Raw genomic sequence first — 18,365 nt, 5'->3', positions numbered from 1 at the left:
TGGGACAGTCAAAATTTTGAGAGCTAAGCAGATACATCAGTTTCTGTATGTTCATGTATCCATCATAATACACTCCATCTAAGAGGTTGATGGTGACCTGTCCCAACCATCATTTTTTTCACAAATAAGTTACTTATAGTTTTTACAGATGCAACATTTAAAGATATTTTTTTCAGTTTTTATAGATGCAACATCCAAAGATATTTTTACTATCATGTTTTGTTGATTTTTTTGCAGTTTACATGTGTAATGAGTGTTGTACTCAAATTTAAATGTTTGTTTATGTAGATGGAACAACAGACGTCACTCGCACAATGCATTATGGAGTACCAACTGAAGAGCAACGTACTATATACACTAAACTGCTCATGGGTTGCATTAATATTGCAACAACTATTTTTCCTGAAGGCAAAACTTTAAGTGAACTTGAGATTTTAATACGAGCACCTTTATACAGTCTTGGATTGAACTACGGACATGGAAGTACACATGGGATTGGCTCATTTTTAGCTGTGCATGAAGGTCTTATAATTCTTTTAATTCAAATTATTATTACTTGCTTAGGACATTTACATTCTTCTAACAATCAGTTTTATTTACAGCTTTCAACACTACGTACCATGAGAACTTCTTTGGCTCACAAGGTGTGTAGTCATTTGCATAAGATAATTTTACAAGAAGAGAGATGGATCATACTTAAAAATGGTTGACAAACTGTTCATGAAGAGATGTATTTCACGGTGTCCAAATTATTACTGGACCCAACATTTCCTTATTAAATTTGACAATAGCAGATATGGAGCATGGACATCACAAATCATTTCATGTAATTGTGATGGTTTTATTAGCTGTTATGACAGCATAGACCACTTTACAACACTGAACCCCATTTTATTTTAGTGTACATATGTTTATGGGTTACTATTCCTTCCTAATATATCTACAAGAACAATTCAGAAGTCTCCAGATTTCATGAGCAAGGGAGCCTCTCGAAACAGTGTTATCTGTATGTTGTGAGCATAAAAAGATGGGGGTGGTTCCAGTTTGTATCAAGTAGTACTGTTGAAGCATGTTGCTTTACCAATACCATAATTCTGGACTTACTCACTGAATGATTGTCCCCAAATGCCTTTGCTGCTGAAATTCTGTTTCCCAACAAGGGAAGAGAGAAGTCACTAATTTTACACAAGGCACTCAGAAAACGTTTTCATCACCAACATTTGTCATAAGATATGATTCCTTCCTTATCGTAATATGTCTGTTAGATGATGTGAGCGACAATCATTCAGCATGGTATAACTAACATTGTTCTCTCTTCCACCATGCACTCATGTTAAGAGATAACAAAATTATACTTTTAGTTGCCCTTTGGAGAGAAAGTATCACAAACCTATATTATAAAGTTGACTTAGCAGCTAAGAAATAAATGCATGAATTCTTTTTCTGATCTCTGTTCAGCATTCTTGTGACTGATATTAATCATGCTCCTGAGATTCTTGATCTTGCATATTTACTGGGTGTCTCAGGAGAAATGGTCAGTATTCAAGGATATGACAGGAATGATCATTCAAAGGAAGAAAGTGTAATAAATGTGAGCTCTAAAATGCACACTTTAAGAGCTATGAGCACTTCTTTGATACTGTGGAACAAATATTTCATACTACAAACTTTTTACTTCCAATGTTTTGGGAACTGATAGTATGGACCAAAAAGAGAAAAAAATGTCAAACAAACAAGGGCTCTAAAGTGCAAACCTTAAGAGTTATGAGGACTCATTTATCTTCACTACTGTGAAAAACATCTCTTATAGTGAGTAAGTGCTCATAGCTCTGAAGGTACGTATTTTTGAAACCCATGTTAACTAGACAATTTTTTTCTTGTTTTGGTCCATATTACCTCCTCCCAAAATATACTATATAAAGAGCTTGCAGTATGAGAGGTCTGTTTGACATTACCAAAGATGAAGAATTGCTCATAGCTTTCAAGCTGTGCATTTTGCAGCCCATGTTTACTAGACTTTTAGGTTCAAATGAGCATTCGTGTCCTATCTCTGTTGCAAGTTACCTATCTAACAGATTCCAGTGGGCAACAAAAACCTGATTTTCATTATTGCACATAATTACTGAGGAAATTTAAAAATTGGCTATAATCCACTCAACATGATGTATAATCTTGTGTTAAAGATGTAATGCAATGAGACAAATATTACAGACAGAAACTCTGTATATGTTTTGAGATGGCCTAAGTCACCACAAATAGACACCAAGACTGTATGCATCCAGATTTAAGAATGGAGCACTTAGCAACTTCCAACAAACTCTATACAGTAATTTCAAAACCATAGAAAACTTTTTCTCACTGACACTTCACACAAAATGATAAAAAGAAAAAAAATTCTATCACTTACTATATTTTTACTGTCATGCAGTAAGACTTCATTATCAGATGTGACATTTTAATGTATTACTTCTTTAATACTAATTATATTTGCAACATATTGTGCAGATAGTATGCACATATACCACTGAATGTATCCACAAAATCATATCATTCAGGGTGAGGAGCCATGATGGTAGTTGAAGAAGGTGAGAGAGATGACAAAATATTCGAAAAAGGTGATAAGACCTTTTAAGAAAGTGATTAAAATTGACAAATTATTTCCACAAAAAATATGGCATGGATGAATTATTTTCATTTTTGATATTCTTTGTCAAAAGGGCCAGTTAATACCATAATAAACTTCCTCATACAAATTTATTAATGCACTGGTATGCAGGTACATTGGTAATTCGGTATTGGTAATCGTAATTCACAAACAAAATCTCCATCACATTTTTATTTTAACAATACTGAAAAAAGATCAACGAAATATTGTTGGATTATTGTTTCTTAGGAATCTTAGAAAAAGTTAAATAATCATACTAGTTTTCTTTTCTCAAGAGTTTTTTGATTTGTTTCCAACTCCCTGTGTTTCGCTCATTCTTCTACTTTCATGATTTGTGCATCCTCAAGCGTACTCTGGGCCAATGTTGCTGCCTGTAAATCATTTTCTTCAAGTGTTTTCTTCAGTTTATCTGAAACTTGAGGGAGAAGCTCTTTTCATGCCTCATTAGATAGTTGGAGTTCCTTTTTATTTTCTTTCAGAGCAGCTACCTGGTAGTCAACTGATTTTTCCATGTTATTCATCTTTTTAATCTCCTGTTCAAGATACGTTCTGTTGTGTGTCTACTTTTGCTTTTCTTCTAATTCAGGTTCGCTTTCATTTTCACATTATCCCTTGTAAGCAGCATAATTTGCAAGTGCTTGCTCTCCATACATAATGAACTGTCAGTCAGTGGGCACAGAAGGTAAATGGGTATATTGTGCCAGAGCACCCCCCACAGTCAAAACATTATTTACAAATCTTTCAATCATTCCTGCCTTGTCTTATAGTAATGTGTGTGCTTTAAAATGGAACACCTCTATGTCTGCATTAGCATGGGAAAATGTAGGCAAAATCTTGACAAGTTTTGAAACATTTGGGTACTTTAACTCTGTGGATGATGAGCCTGTTTTTGAAATGTATTGCTGCCAATAACTGTCAATACCTTTATTATATAAAGATGGGTCATCTTTTTCAAACTATAGAACTTCCACTCATTTAATAATTAATTTGCCAGACATCAGACAGCATCATTTTTGCAACCTTTAACATTCCATTGCAGTTTCTACTGTTTATTCTTCCTTTGGGATCTAAAAACCTAAACTTTCCCCCCCACCCAGGGGAACCACAGCTCTTTTGTTGCTATGTGTGTGGTGCGCATGTGTCCCCAACCTGTTGCAGCCTTTATGCTTTTCCGGGCTGCTTTATCTTCCCCTTCCTTCTCCTTCTCCTTCTCCTTCTCCTTCCCTGTCCTTGTTCCTTTCGCTTTGCCTCTTCCTTTCCCTCTCTTGGTGTTCTTCTTTGTGTTGACCTGGCTATCCTCATGACTTTGCTTCCTCTTACAGTTTTGATTGATTAAGTTTTATCCTCCTTTTTGGCTTTTATTTTTTGGCCTCCCTCAGGGGTTGACCTCCATCTCTAAACCTGAAACCTGTAGTGTGAGTCAGATGGGGAAGAATTCCCTCCCTGTCGTTTTTGGCTCTCCCTTTTCCTGGTACCTGCATTGTGAACACATTGTGCAAGCCTAGGAATGGTTGCACATCTTTTCAGGGAATTGGAACTCCAGGAAATGACCATCCTGCCAGGCAGCCACTGCTGTACTAGGGCAGACATTTGGCACATAAAATGTGTTAAACTCTCTGGCCACTCTTCTGCAACTGCATCACTTCCTCAACTGAGTTCTGTCTCAGTTCCTGTTTCTGCCTTCCCGGTCTTACCCTCCTTGGCTGCCCCCTAGGAGGAGGGCCAGGCCCACTGGCTTGAGGCAATGCCCTTTCCACAGTTTCTAGTTTGTACCAGGACTGATGGGGAGACTTTTACTGCCACCAAACCTCTTTTCTTTGTGGAACATATTGAGGACAAGTTCAGTGAAGTTGAGTCATTAAGCAAGATGAGATCTGGCTGTCTCCATATAAAGACAACTTCTGTCAGTCAATCAGCCTCCCTCTGTGCCTGCAACTGTTTAGGAGACATCCCTGGACTATCATTCCCCACAAGTCACTCAATGACACAGGGCGTCATTTTTCATAGCGACCTTCTCCTCCAGTCCCATGATGAACTTAGAGCTAATCTTGAATGACGTGGAATTCGCACTAGCACTTTCATTCTGGCATTTTAGGGGGATACCCTGCTTCAGAAGGTCAAGGTAACAATGTACAGATGCAAAGTGAAACCATACATTCCACCTCCCATCCATTGCTTCTGTTGCCTCAAGTTCAGTCACATGTCCTCACGATACAATGCCACTACCATCTGTGGTGAATTTGGCTGTCATCTTCATGTAGGAATACCTTGCACCCCACTGCCTTACTGTGTAAACTGCTCTCATCTCCATTCTCCCCACTCACTGGAGTGTCCAGTGTACATGAAGGAAAAAAGAATTCGGAAAATAAAGATCTTTGACCGTCTCACCTACATTGAGGCCCAGAAAAAGTTTGACAGACTTCACCCTGTCAATCTCTCCTCTACCTTTGCCTCAGTTATATCTTCCCCTCCTCACACTCCCCCCTGATCCTAATCCTACCACCCTTCCCTTTCCTCACCCTTGGCGGCTCCCATCCCAGCCCCTCCAGGAACCACTCCTCCTCCTCCTCCTCAGTCAGGGAAGACATTCCCTTCCTTGGCTCCTGCTAGGGGTGGGGCTCCCTCTCGGAACACCCCTCCCTGGTATTCTTGTGATAGGAAGCTTGCACCCTTGGGTCAAACGAGAGGCCCACGCTCCGAGAGCACCAAAGCCACTTGCTCTCTGTCAGATTCTGACTTCACTGTACCCAATCTCTTACTGATGAAGTCTCCTCCTGCCCTCCAAGGGAGAAGAAGAAGAAGCAGTGCAAGTCAAAGGATGAGGCTTTCCTGGATTCCAAGGGGGCTTCAGCCCCTCCTCCTCAGCCCAAATTAGATCCAGTTTTTATGGATGTCACCCTATCCTCGTTGCTGACAACCACTGACCAAGTGACATGACCTCCCCTCGACTTCTTTACGTCTCACCTGGACTCTCACCACACAATAATCCAGTGGAATTGCAACAGATATTTCTGTCACCTACCGGAAATACAACACCTTGTTTACTCCTACTCTGTGTTCTGCCTTGCTCTTCAAAAAATGCTCTTCTGTGATGACCTCTGCAATATTTCATGGTTATCGAGTGTCCTGTTGGAACCGTGGCAGGCCTGGGATAGTGTCTGGAGGGGTCTACACTTTGATTAGTACTGATGTCATTAGCGGCTGGATCCCCCTTCATACCAACCTGGAAGCAGTAGTGGTTAGGGTGCATCAGTTCTGGCAATCACCATTTGCAATGTCTACCTTCTAGGCCAGTTCCTTATGCTGAACCATCTATCTTAATAAAGCAACTACTGCCCTCATATCTCCTCCCTTATTACAGACTTTGATTTGTGCCTCCTCAATGATAGTTCCCCTACCCACTTCAGTGCTGCTCATGGTACTTTTACTGCTATTGATCTCACAATCTCCTGCCCTGCTCTCATGGCTTCCCTACATTGGTCACTCCATGATGATCTTTGTGACAATGACCACTTTACAGTGATTCTATCATTCTTCTGCCACTGCCAGGCAGACAGGTCCCCACATTGGGCATTTGCAGGGCCAGTTGGCCTTTATACATATATGCTGTACACTTCAACACCTCTCTCTTGAATTGCATAGGTGCGGTAGTGCACGGCATCTCTGCCACTATTGTTCATGCTTCTGGCACTGCTGTCTCCCTGTCCTCAGGTCCTCTTCGACATCAAACAATATTGTGGTGGACCAAGGATGTAGTAGTCACTGTGCAGGACCACTGACGGGCACTGCAGCTATTTAAATGACACCCTTCACAGACAAGCTCCTCACTTTTAAGTGTCTCCATGCTAAGGCTAATTACTTTATTAAGCAGAGTAGAAAGGAATGCTGGGAGTGCTATGCTTCTTCCCTGGGGATCTACGCCTCTTGGTCTCATGTTTGTTCCAAGCTCTGCAGCCTTCTAGGTTGCCAGTGACAGTCAACTGTCCAGGGCCTTATCCTCCAAAGTACTGTGTGTACTGATCCATTGGTCCTTGCAGAACACTTTGCGATACACTTTGCGACAGTATTGGCGTCCTCTTCCTATACTTCTACCTTGCTCTGGCAGAAACACCAGGTTGAACTGACCCTGCTCTGTTTCAATTCTCATCAAGCTGAACCCTATAATGAACCATTCTCTGAATGGGAATTCTAGCAGGCTCTTACCTCTTCACCTCACACGGCCCCAGGCTCGGATTCCATCCACAACCAGATGATCCAACACTTGCACATTATGCAGGGGCAACAACAGTATAGTTATTCCTGGAAAGAACTCAACATCTCTCAACAGCTATCACTAAATTAGCATGACAAATCTACTTTGTAAGCTGCTTGAGAGGATGGTTAGCTTCTGATTATGTTGGGTTCTAAAATCTCAGGGTCTTTTGTCCCCATATCAGTAAGGCTTCTGGGAAGGATGATCTCCAACTGACCATTTACTCAGATTGTAAACTGCAATTGGTCAGGCTTTTACTAACCGCCAGAACCTTGTCTTGCACCTTGGCTTGGCGTGATCACATTTTAGTTACCCTCCATGACTGGGGCTTTCACAGTCCCCTTCTGATTTTTATTAATGAGTTTTTATCCCACCAGCTCTTCCTGGTTCGAGTTGTCAGTTCACTCAGCACCCCTCAGATTGTGGAGAATAGTATCCCACAGGATTTTGTATTAAGAGTCACACTCTTCCTCATAGCCATCAATGAGCTTGTAACCTCTGCTGGGCCTTTGGTTACACAGATGTTGTATGTTGACAATTTTTGCATTGGTGCAGCTCCCAGTCAGTACCATCTGCTGAGCGCTGGCTCCAAGGTGCGATCCGATGGGCCTCTGTGTGGGCTGTTTCCCATGGCTTCCAGTTTTTCCCTCCAAAATGCAGGTTATGCATTTTTGTCATCAACCCACAGTACACCCCAATCCATAACTTAATTTAGACACCCAGTTGCTAGATCTTGCAGCACAGTCCCATTTCTTGGGCCTTATTTTTGATAAAAAGCTGACATAACTGCCTCATATTTGCCACCTTAAGACTACAGGGATGCAGAAGCTTAATGCTCTCCACCTCCTGGCCCACACAACTTGAGGTGCAGATCATGCTACTCTTCTCCATCTTTGTCATGCTGTGGTCTTGTCCAGACTAGATTATGGTAGTCAGGTTTATGACTCAGGGGCTCCTGCTCCTCTGAAAATACTTGAACCTGTTCACCACTGTGGGGTGTGCCTGGCTATTTTTGCCTTTCGCACTAGTCCCGTTCGTAGTCTCCTCACAGAAATGGGGATTCCCTGTCTACAAACATGGTGGAGCCAACTCCTAGTTTCTTATGCAATTGCCATTGTAGATCTCTTGACCATCACATGTACCCTGTCCTCTTTACAAACAAGGTATGTCTCCCTCCTGATCGCTGCTCATGGGTGGAACTGCTGGTTGGAATGCGTCTCATTTCTCTCTGTCGGGAACTCCATCTCCACTCATTGAAATGCGCCATATGTATTTCCTCTCACCCCCCCCCCCTCCCCTTTGGATGGTGCCTAGACCATGAATTAGGACCTACCTATTCCAGGGTTGTGAGGTCTCTGTTGCCCCTATGCGTCTTGTACATTCCATCCTTGCAGAGTTCCAGGATGCTACCATCTTCTACATTGATGGTTCTAAGATTATAGATAAAGCGGGATATGCTTTCACTTCAGCTACTGGCTTAGAATGCCGTTTTTTGATGGTATCATGTAGTGTGTTCACAGAAGAGCTGCTAGCCATTACCAGAGCCCTCCATTTTGTTATTCAGGCCTCCCGCCATAGTGTTTTAATATGTCCCGACTCAATGAGCAGCCTGCAGGCGATCAATCGATGTTATTCTCATCATCCCGTGGTCTCTGCTATCCATGACCTTCCCTCTGCCCATGTCCATACCACCTGTTCAGTTGCCTTTCTTTGAGTCTCAAGTCATGTGGGTATCCCAGGGAATGAACTGGCTGACCATTTGGCTAGAGAAGCTGATACTTACCTCCCATTTGCTTTCATGACTCAAGCTGTGGATATGTAGATCTACATCAAATCTCTCTTTGCCCAAAAGTGGATGACATCTGGTGCGCTACTGCTCTCAGTAATAAACTCTGCACAATCAAGGAGACAACTGCAGTTTGGTGCTCTTCCTTCTGCTCCTCTCACAAGGAGTCCACTGTCTTATGTTGTCTATGCATTGATCATACCAGGCTCATCCATTGTTTCCTCCTGTGTAACAAACCACCCCCACAATGTGGTTGTGGAGCCAGACTGGTGGTATCCCATGTATTGGTGGAATGTCCCCTTCTTTTGGCCCTTTGTACTAAGTATAGTCTTCCCAATTCCTTAATATTAATATTAGCAGACGATCCATGGATGGTTGAAGTGGTCCTCAGTTTCCTCTGTGAAAGTGGTTTTTATTTCTAGATATAAGGTTCTGCTTTACTCCTGGAGCAGGGGCAGGGTGGTTGTGGTTGGGGCATCTTTTGCGTTTTCTTGGTCTGGGACCCCATGACCACTCCCCCATGTAAAGACTGATCTTTTTCCCAGTTTTTAGATTTGATCTATAACCTTGGATGCCTTCTGCTGTGTGTATTATAACTTCCTCATTTTATAGTTTGACTCTCCTAACTGGATCCATTCAGTCAAACTAAAACTTTTCAGTGGTGCATTTAATAAGCACGTGGTTTTGATCAGAAGTTTGCAAGCTGTGATGTAATGTTGTTGGGCATTCTGTGGAACTTGTCACGATCTTCCAGTTCACAAAGTTCTTTGGTAACTTATCCCGAGGCCTGGAAATAAGGACTAGATATGACAGAAAAAAAAGAAAGAAGAAGAAGATGTTGCCATAGTATCCTCTGATTACTGACCTCTTTTCATTCCTTCTTCACTGTTCAAGGCCTTAGAATATATAGTCCATGACCAGTTAACAAACTACCTGCCTACAAACAACGTACTAGATGAAGACTATTAGATTTCTGTAAACATTGCAGCACAACACCCGCCTTAACAAAAGGTAACAGAGGACTGGAAGTTTGCCATGGAGGCACAAGAGGCAGCTATCATGTTCTGCTTAGACTTCAGCAAAGCCTTTGACACTCTCGAATATGACATTTTACATGCCAGACATAGCAGCCAAAATTTTTTGCCAAGTGCAGTGCAGTGGTTTCCCTCATATCTGACGCCTTACCAACAATGCATCATGTTCATCACCATAAAGTCACAATGGAGGAAGGTAGTATCAGGCATCCTCCAGGCTCTGGTGTTAAGACCTCTTTTCATTGTATGTAAATAATGTGTCATCAGTTCTGTCCTGCTGCAGATACCACATGTATACTGGTGACCTCCAATTGTATCTAAGTACAAAACAAATAAACCTGAAGGCTGCTATTGAGAATCTCAGTACCAAGTTGTGTGCACTATCTAAATGGATGCAGGTTATAAAGTTCAACCCAACCAAATTCTAAGGGGTAATGGTTGGTTACTCTAGGCTCATTAGCTTGAAATGCCAGGAATCCCTACCATCTTTAACCCTAAATGGGACAAATATCAACTTCTCTCCTTCAGCACAAAGTCTAGCAATAATAATGGAAATCAATCTAAAATGGACTGAGCAGACAACTGCAATGTGCCAGAACCCATCAGTATCTCTCCATGACCTAGAAAGATATAAAAAGGCTATTCCCTCTTGACAAGAGAGTTGACAACACAGCGCCGACGCGGACTCTTCGAGTATTTGCTGCACTAAATAATTATAAAAAGCGTTGTTATTAAGCTATTTTTAAACATGTACAGGTGTTATAAATATAATATAAGTGTTGCTGAATTAGTGGAAGTGTTAGTGAAGTATAAAATAAGATTAAATGGGGTAAGAAGCGTATTTTTCTTCTCGCGCCTGTAGTACGAATCCTAGGCCTAATTTCACGCACGCGAATCGTAAGTAAGCAGTGAATTAAACTTATAGATAAAAGTTTCCAGTTGGTATAAATATAATATAAGTGTTGTTACATTAGTGGAAGTGTTAGTGAAGTGTTAAAGAAGATTAAATGGGGTAAGAAGTTTATTTTCCTTCTCGCGCCTATAGCACGGATTTTAGGCTTAATTTCACGCGCGCGTATCGTAAGTAAACAGTGAGTTATACACTCCTGGAAATTGAAATAAGAACACCGTGAATTCATTGTCCCAGGAAGGGGAAACTTTATTGACACATTCCTGGGGTCAGATACATCACATGATCACACTGACAGAACCACAGGCACATAGACACAGGCAACAGAGCATGCACAATGTCGGCACTAGTACAGTGTATATCCACCTTTCGCAGCAATGCAGGCTGCTATTCTCCCATGGAGATGATCGTAGAGATGCTGGATGTAGTCCTGTGGAACGGCTTGCCATGTCATTTCCACCTGGCGCCTCAGTTGGACCAGCGTTCGTGCTGGACGTGCAGACCGCGTGAGACGACGCTTCATCCAGTCCCAAACATGCTCAATGGGGGACAGATCCGGAGATCTTGCTGGCCAGGGTAGTTGACTTACACCTTCTAGAGCACGTTGGGTGGCACGAGATACATGCGGACGTGCATTGTCCTGTTGGAACAGCAAGTTCCCTTGCCGGTCTAGGAATGGTAGAACGATGGGTTCGATGACGGTTTGGATGTACCGTGCACTATTCAGTGTCCCCTCGACGATCACCAGTGGTGTACGACCAGTGTAGGAGATCGCTCCCCACACCATGATGCCGGGTGTTGGCCCTGTGTGCCTCGGTCGTATGCAGTCCTGATTGTGGCGCTCACCTGCACGGCGCCAAACACGCATACGACCATCATTGGCACCAAGGCAGAAGTGACTCTCATCGCTGAAGACGACATGCCTCCATTCGTCCCTCCATTCATGCCTGTCGCGACACCACTGGAGGCGGGCTGCACGATGTTGGGGCGTGAGCGGAAGACGGCATAACGGTGTGCGGGACCGTAGCCCAGCTTCATGGAGATGGTTGCGAATGGTCCTCGCCGATACCCCAGGAGCAACAGTGTCCCTAATTTGCTGGGAAGTGGCGGTGTGGTCCCCTACGGCACTGCGTAGGATCCTAGGGTCTTGGCGTGCATCCGTGCGTCGCTGCGGTCCGGTCCCAGGTCGACGGGCACGTGCACCTTCCGCCGACCACTGGCGACAACATCGATGTACTGTGGAGACCTCATGCCCCACGTGTTGAGCAATTCGGCGGTACGTCCACCCGGCCTCCCGCATGCCCACTATACGCCCTCGCTCAAAGTCCGTCAACTGCACATACGGTTCACGTCCACACTGTCGCGGCATGCTACCAGTGTTAAAGACTGCGATGGAGCTCCGTATGCCACGGCAAACTGGCTGACACTGACGGCGGCGGTGCACAAATGCTGCGCAGCTAGCGCCATTCGATGGCCAACACCGCGGTTCCTGGTGTGTCCGCTGTGCCGTGCGCGTGATCATTGCTTGTACAGCCCTCTCGCAGTGTCCAGAGCAAGTATGGTGGGTCTGACACACCGGTGTCAATGTGTTCTTTTTTCCATTTCCAGGAGTGTATTTAATCACCAGTTTTTTTTATTCAGTACTCTTACAATTTATTTATATCTGCCTGAATAGTTGCTAGGGTCCTTTGTTTACGTTTTAGTCACTACTTAAATCAGCTTATACGATTTCTGTTTTTGACATGAGTGAGAAGTGTGTGACATGCCGTAGGATCGTTAGTTCCGGGGTATGGTGTGATGGGTGCTGTAGTTTCTTTCATTGGGGCGAATGTAGTGGCGTGGGAAATGGGGACATAAATGAGGCTCACGAGTGGTATTGTAGGATCTGCAGTGGAGATAGGAAAATATTGGAACAGGAAGGGAAAATTGCAGCTCTTCAAGCTGACCTAGACAAGGCAAGGGAGGATCTGGACAGGTTAAAGAGGGAGAAGGGTGAACAGAGGTGGGAAGTGGCAACAGGTAATAGGGGGAACAGGCAAAGGAGAGCATCAGACAGCTTTGTCATAAATCTTGAAAATAGATTTGACCTGTTGCCTCAGTCAGAATCGGATGAGCCTCATGTAGCTGAAGCTGTAGAAAGGGCACAACAAGCTTTCAAGGACTTGAAAAAGGTAGGGCAATTTGTAAAGAGAAAGAAAGTTCTGTTGTTAGGTAGTTCCCATGGTAGAGGTGTTGGCCAACTACTGCAGGAAAATCTCGGTCCAGAGTACCAGGTCACAAACTTTTTCAAGCCTAGTGCAGATCTGGGTCAGGTAACAGAGGATGTAGGTGCTTTATACAAGGATTTCACAAAGGAGGATGCTGTCGTTATAGTGGGTGGTCCGGGAAATAGCATTGGCAGAGACTCTGAATATTCCATAGAGAGTGACCTGGTGAAGATAGCGTCAGCAACGAAGCAAACGAGTGTGGGATTTTTGTCTGTGTTGAGACGCCATGATCGGCCTCATTTGAACTCTTCCGTAGGGAGGGTGAACTTGGAGTTGGAGTGGCTGCTTAGGATGGATATAGGGTCCCATATTGGTTTGATTCCTGTGGATGCTATTGATAGGTGGGACTACACTAGGCATGGCCTTCACCTCAATAGGAAAGGGAAGGGAAAACTGTCTGGGTTGATTGCAGAAAACTTAAGGGGGGAAACTGGCACAAGTGGTAAAATACCAGTGGTCACAGGTGTCAGAGGGATGCCTTTTTTAGGATAGGGAAGGGGGAAAGAAAACAAGTTTTAAGAGAGATTGGCAGACACACTCAGTTTGAGAAAACAGATGAACAGGAGTCAGATTTTATCATACAGCCTCCATTTAAACAGTGTTTAACAGAAAGTAATCAGAAACTGCCAGTTCATCTTCGCCAAAGCAGTTACAATCCCATTAGTATGCAGTACCAGTTATCTTTATTACACCAGAACATTCCGGGACTTAGAAATAAAGTTGATGAACTACTCATTTGTATCGATGAAATGAATTCATCTAACCAAATTGACATAATCTGCCTCTCTGAACATCAAGTGACCACTGATATAGATATGTTAGACATTTCAGAATTTAAGCTAGCTTCCTACTTCTGCAGAGTAGATATGGATGGAGGAGGAGTTGCCACATTTATCAAAAACTGCCATAAATTCAAGAACATTGGCATTAATAAATTCTGTTTAGAGCAGCATCTAGAAGCATGTGCAACAGAAAGATCCTATATAATAATAACTATTTACCGAGCACCTGCAGGAAATTATAATCTATTCTTAGATCATCTAGAAGCTCTTTTGGGTTATTTAACAGGAAGAAACAAAGAAATTTTGATTGCTGGTGACTTTAATACAGATTTTCTAATGCACTCTTCCAGTAAACATTCACTGCAGTTAGTAATGTTGTCTTTCAATCTAACTCACACTGTAAACTTTCCAAATAGGATCACTAAATCCTCACGGACAGCCATTGATAACATTTTTATAGACAAATCAAAGGAACAAAATCATATCATAAGACCTGTTATAAATGGACTATCAGATCATGACATGCAGCTCCTTGTTTTAGATGTAAATTCTAAACAGATTATGAAGACTGCTAAATCTGAGTACAGGAGAGTAGTCAATCAACCAAAAATTGAGTGTTTTAGAAAACTGCTCAAATATATGAGCTGGAAAGATGTTTATAGTGCTCATGACATAAATGAAAAATATAACACATTCATGAACAATGTCAGTACCATGTCTGAAAACTGTTTTCCTCTAAAAGTTACTCAAATTAAACAGAAGTCTATAATAAAACCATGGATTACACAAGGAATAAAGATTTCCTGTAAGACAAAAAGGAAAATGTATCTGTCGACCAAGAATAGCTCCAATGCTGATGATTTAGCTAAATACAAGGAATACTGTAAAACATCAAAAAAGTAATTCAGATGTCTAAACAAATGCACTACGAGAAGAAGATAGCAATGTCAGGGAACAAAATAAAAACAATATGGGATATAGTCAAAGAGCAGACTGGTAGAACCTGAAAGGAACAGGAGCAAATAGCACTAAGGGTAGATGACACATTAGTAACTGATGGGCATAGTGTGGCAAATCTATTTAACGAGTACTTTATATCTGTTACTGATAGAATGGGACTTTCAGGATCAGTAAATAATGCCCTTGAATATCTGAAACTAGCCTTCAAAAATAGCTTCAAGTACATGAATATATCACTCACTTCACCAAAAGAAATAACGTCTATAATAAAATCTTTAAAAACAAAGCATTCTAGTGGGTATGATGAAATATCAACAAAGTTAATTAAGGCATGTTCTTGTGAGTTTAGTACAATTCTAAGTTACTTGTGTAACCAGTCAATTATAACTGGGACATTTCCTGACTGGCTAAAATATGCAGATGTTAAGCCTCTATTCAAGAAAGGGGATAAAGAGATACCATCAAACTACAGACCGATTTCACTTTTGCCAGCATTCTCAAAAATTTTAGAAAAAGTAATGTACAGGCAGCTGCTCAACCATCTGACCACAAATAACATATTATCAAGAACACAGTTTGGATTTCTGAAGGGTTCTGATATTGAGAAGGCTATTTACACCTACAGTGAAAATGTACTTAATTCATTAAATAACAAATTACAAGCAGCAGGTATTTTCTGTGATTTGTCAAAGGCATTTGATTGTGTGAACCACAACATCCTTTTAAGTAAATTAGAATTCTATGGTGTCACGGGCAATGCTGCAAAATGGTTCAAGTCATACCTCCCTAACAGGAAACAAAGGGTGTCAGTGCAAGGGACTAGTGAATTAAGTCATCAGTCATCATCAGAATGGGAAGAAATTACATGTGGTGTCCCACAAGGATCCATCTTAGGGCCATTGCTTTTTCTTGTGTACATTAATGATCTCTCATCAGTTACACTGCCAGAAGCAGAGTTCGTTTTGTTTGCAGATGACACAAGTATTGCAATAAATAGTATGTCAAGTGTAGTTCTAGAAAGATCTGCTAATGATATTTTCATGAATATTAATAAATGGTTTAAAGCCAACTCACTGACATTAAACTTCGAAAAGACTCACTATATGCAATTTAGAACCTGTAAGAGGTTTCCACCCAGCATATGCATAAAATACGAAGAAGAGCAGATAGAAGAGGCTGACAGTCTTAAATTCCTGGGATTACAACTTGATAATAAATTCAGTTGGGAAGAGCACACCACAGAACTGCAGAAACGCCTTAACAAATCTGTATTTGCAATTCGAGTGTTAGCAGACATAGGCGACATAAAAATGCAAAAGCTTGCATACTTTGCCTACTTTCATTCCATAATATCATATGGTATAATATTTTGGGGTAACTCTCCAAGTCAAACAAAAGTTTTCAGAGTCCAAAAGCGTGTAATACGTATTCTTTGTGGAGTAAATTCACAGACGTCCTGTAGAAACCTCTTCAAAGAACTGGGTATACTAACTACTGCCTCTCAGTATATTTACTCATTAATGAAATTTGTCCTAAATAATATATCTCTTTTTCCAACAAACAGCTCAGTTCATACATACAATACCAGGAACAAAAATGATCTGCACAAGGACTTAAAAGCACTTACTTTAGTTCAAAAAGGGGTCCACTACTCAGGAACACTTATCTTCAATAATTTGCCAGTAAACATAAAAAATTTAGTTACAAATAAAGATCAGTTTAAAAGGAGCCTGAAAGACTTACTAGTGGCCAACTCCATTGACGAATTTTTTAATAGAAGCAAATGGTGTATTGTATATATTCATACTATTAGTATTGTTATTTCAGCTTAAAAAAAAAAAAATTGACATGTTCCACATCCACGAGGACCTCCTCAGCACGGATCTATGGAACGTAAACTAATCTAATCTAATCTAAAGACCCAAAAAAGAAACTTGTACAAACACTTACACTTCCAATTACAGATACAATGATATTATCCTGCAATGCCTTTCTGAGGAAAGCTAATGGCACCTGGTTATGAATGCCTGTGTTAGCTTTATCTGTGATGTTCAACTCTTTGATCATATTTCATCATATTCACAGCATTCTTGACTGTGTACAGACAAGTGCAGAGATTCCCATACCCTCCATCTTCTCTGCTGTCTTACCCTAACACTGCCCCTCATATCTCTCCTTGAACTTAATGCTCTTACCTGAAGAACATACCAGAAACACTGTTCTCATCAGAGTAAAGTCCTTTCTGTACCACTCCATCAGTCAGTCACTTTCTCAAAGTCCTTCTCAGTAGTAGGAACCTGACTCTGGAAAAACCTTCCACTTTGTATTAGAGAACTGAATAACATCTCAAGCTTCAGAAGACAGTTAATGACAAATCTACTAAAGCAACAATAAGAAATACCATTGCCCCTGTATGCACTTTATACCCTTGTACATCCTCCTTTTCAACAAGGTCATCCCCATTTCCCTGTATACTTAGCTGGTGCAGTCTCCTTAAATTTCCTTTCCCCAGACCTCAAAATATCATTAAACATCTATTTTGTCACCAGTAAATTCTTTTATATCTGCCACTATCAATATTGTTATTGTTGACATTATTATTATTATTATCACTATTGGTGGCAGCAGCTGAAGTACTGCTAGTATTAATTTTATTAGTTCTTAGTCAGTATTATTTACTCACATTGTCACTTCCAAGACTCAAATAATTTTAATTCTGTTTGTCATGTTAAAATTGCTAACTGAACGTCTTTTTTAAGCATTCACAATGGTACAATAGGATTTGGACTGAACAGTAGCAGAATAATTTTTTATAAGTATTTTCGTAAGAATGTAACATTGACTATCATCCTGTTGTTCCAAAACCCTGTTGGCTGAAGATCCTAAGGTAAACCACCTTGTAGTTGTATGCCTGCAAAACTTGTGATGTGGAATGTTAAACTTTTACTGAATTTCTTCAAATTCTTCGTAGTGAACAGGTCAGGTGTAAAAGTAATATTAAATACTGACCAGAAAATAGGATACTTCTTCACCTAAACTGTCATGACATCCTTTCCGAGAACAGCTTGATAATTGTCTTTGCATCTCCTTCACCAGTCATGAGATTTTGTTGGCTCTTGTCAGATTTGGATTCACCATGTTGCATAGGGGTAAAACATTTTTTATGTAGAATTGTGTAATTTCACTTGATGTTGGGCTCTTGTTTTTCAGTTGTAATTCTGATGAGGTATCTTGCTGTTGATTATCACCAAATGTTTTCTTTAGTTCAGCCTGGAATTTATTCGAGCTATTGAGCTTCTCTTCATTGTTCTCAAACTGTTGCTGCGCTATGTCTTTCAAGTAAATGTATAAATTTGTCAAACACATCATGTCATTCCACCTGTTGTATTTAGGGACACAGTTGAATCCCTTCAGATATTTCATTGGGTCGCGATCAGTATCTCCAGTGAACACTGGTGTACAACTGACTTACTGCTGACTTGGAATTCATAGGTGTCCTGAATATGTGAGCCATGGGAATGATGTACTCCTTGTATTCTGGTTGCTGTACAAGGAGAGAACAGCTTTCACATTGCCTAATTGGAACCTCAGTGATATAGATGTTTTGATGTATGGGGCATTTCTACCAAACAGTGTCACATCAAAACTACAATTAAGTCCAAATCCAGAGGCAGTGTCATCAGTGAAGTACAACATATGGAACTGAAAG

At 41.2% G+C, this 18,365-nt stretch overlaps 1 protein-coding gene across 1 annotated transcript in view; it reads left to right on the top strand.

Annotated features, from left to right (window-relative positions):
• The window catches only part of LOC126234982 (xaa-Pro aminopeptidase ApepP-like), a 241,482-nt gene that overhangs the window by 204,294 nt on the left and 18,823 nt on the right, over positions 1-18,365 (top strand). Inside the window, exons 10-11 of the mRNA XM_049943721.1 lie at positions 289-522; positions 603-644. Coding sequence (XP_049799678.1) covers positions 289-522; positions 603-644 — 276 coding nt within the window. The remainder of the gene's footprint in view (positions 1-288; positions 523-602; positions 645-18,365) is intronic.

Source organism: Schistocerca nitens, chromosome 2 (assembly GCF_023898315.1).
Source record: "Schistocerca nitens isolate TAMUIC-IGC-003100 chromosome 2, iqSchNite1.1, whole genome shotgun sequence".
In the NCBI taxonomy this organism is placed as follows: domain Eukaryota; kingdom Metazoa; phylum Arthropoda; class Insecta; order Orthoptera; family Acrididae; genus Schistocerca; species Schistocerca nitens.
This window is presented reverse-complemented; position numbering and strand designations above follow the sequence as displayed.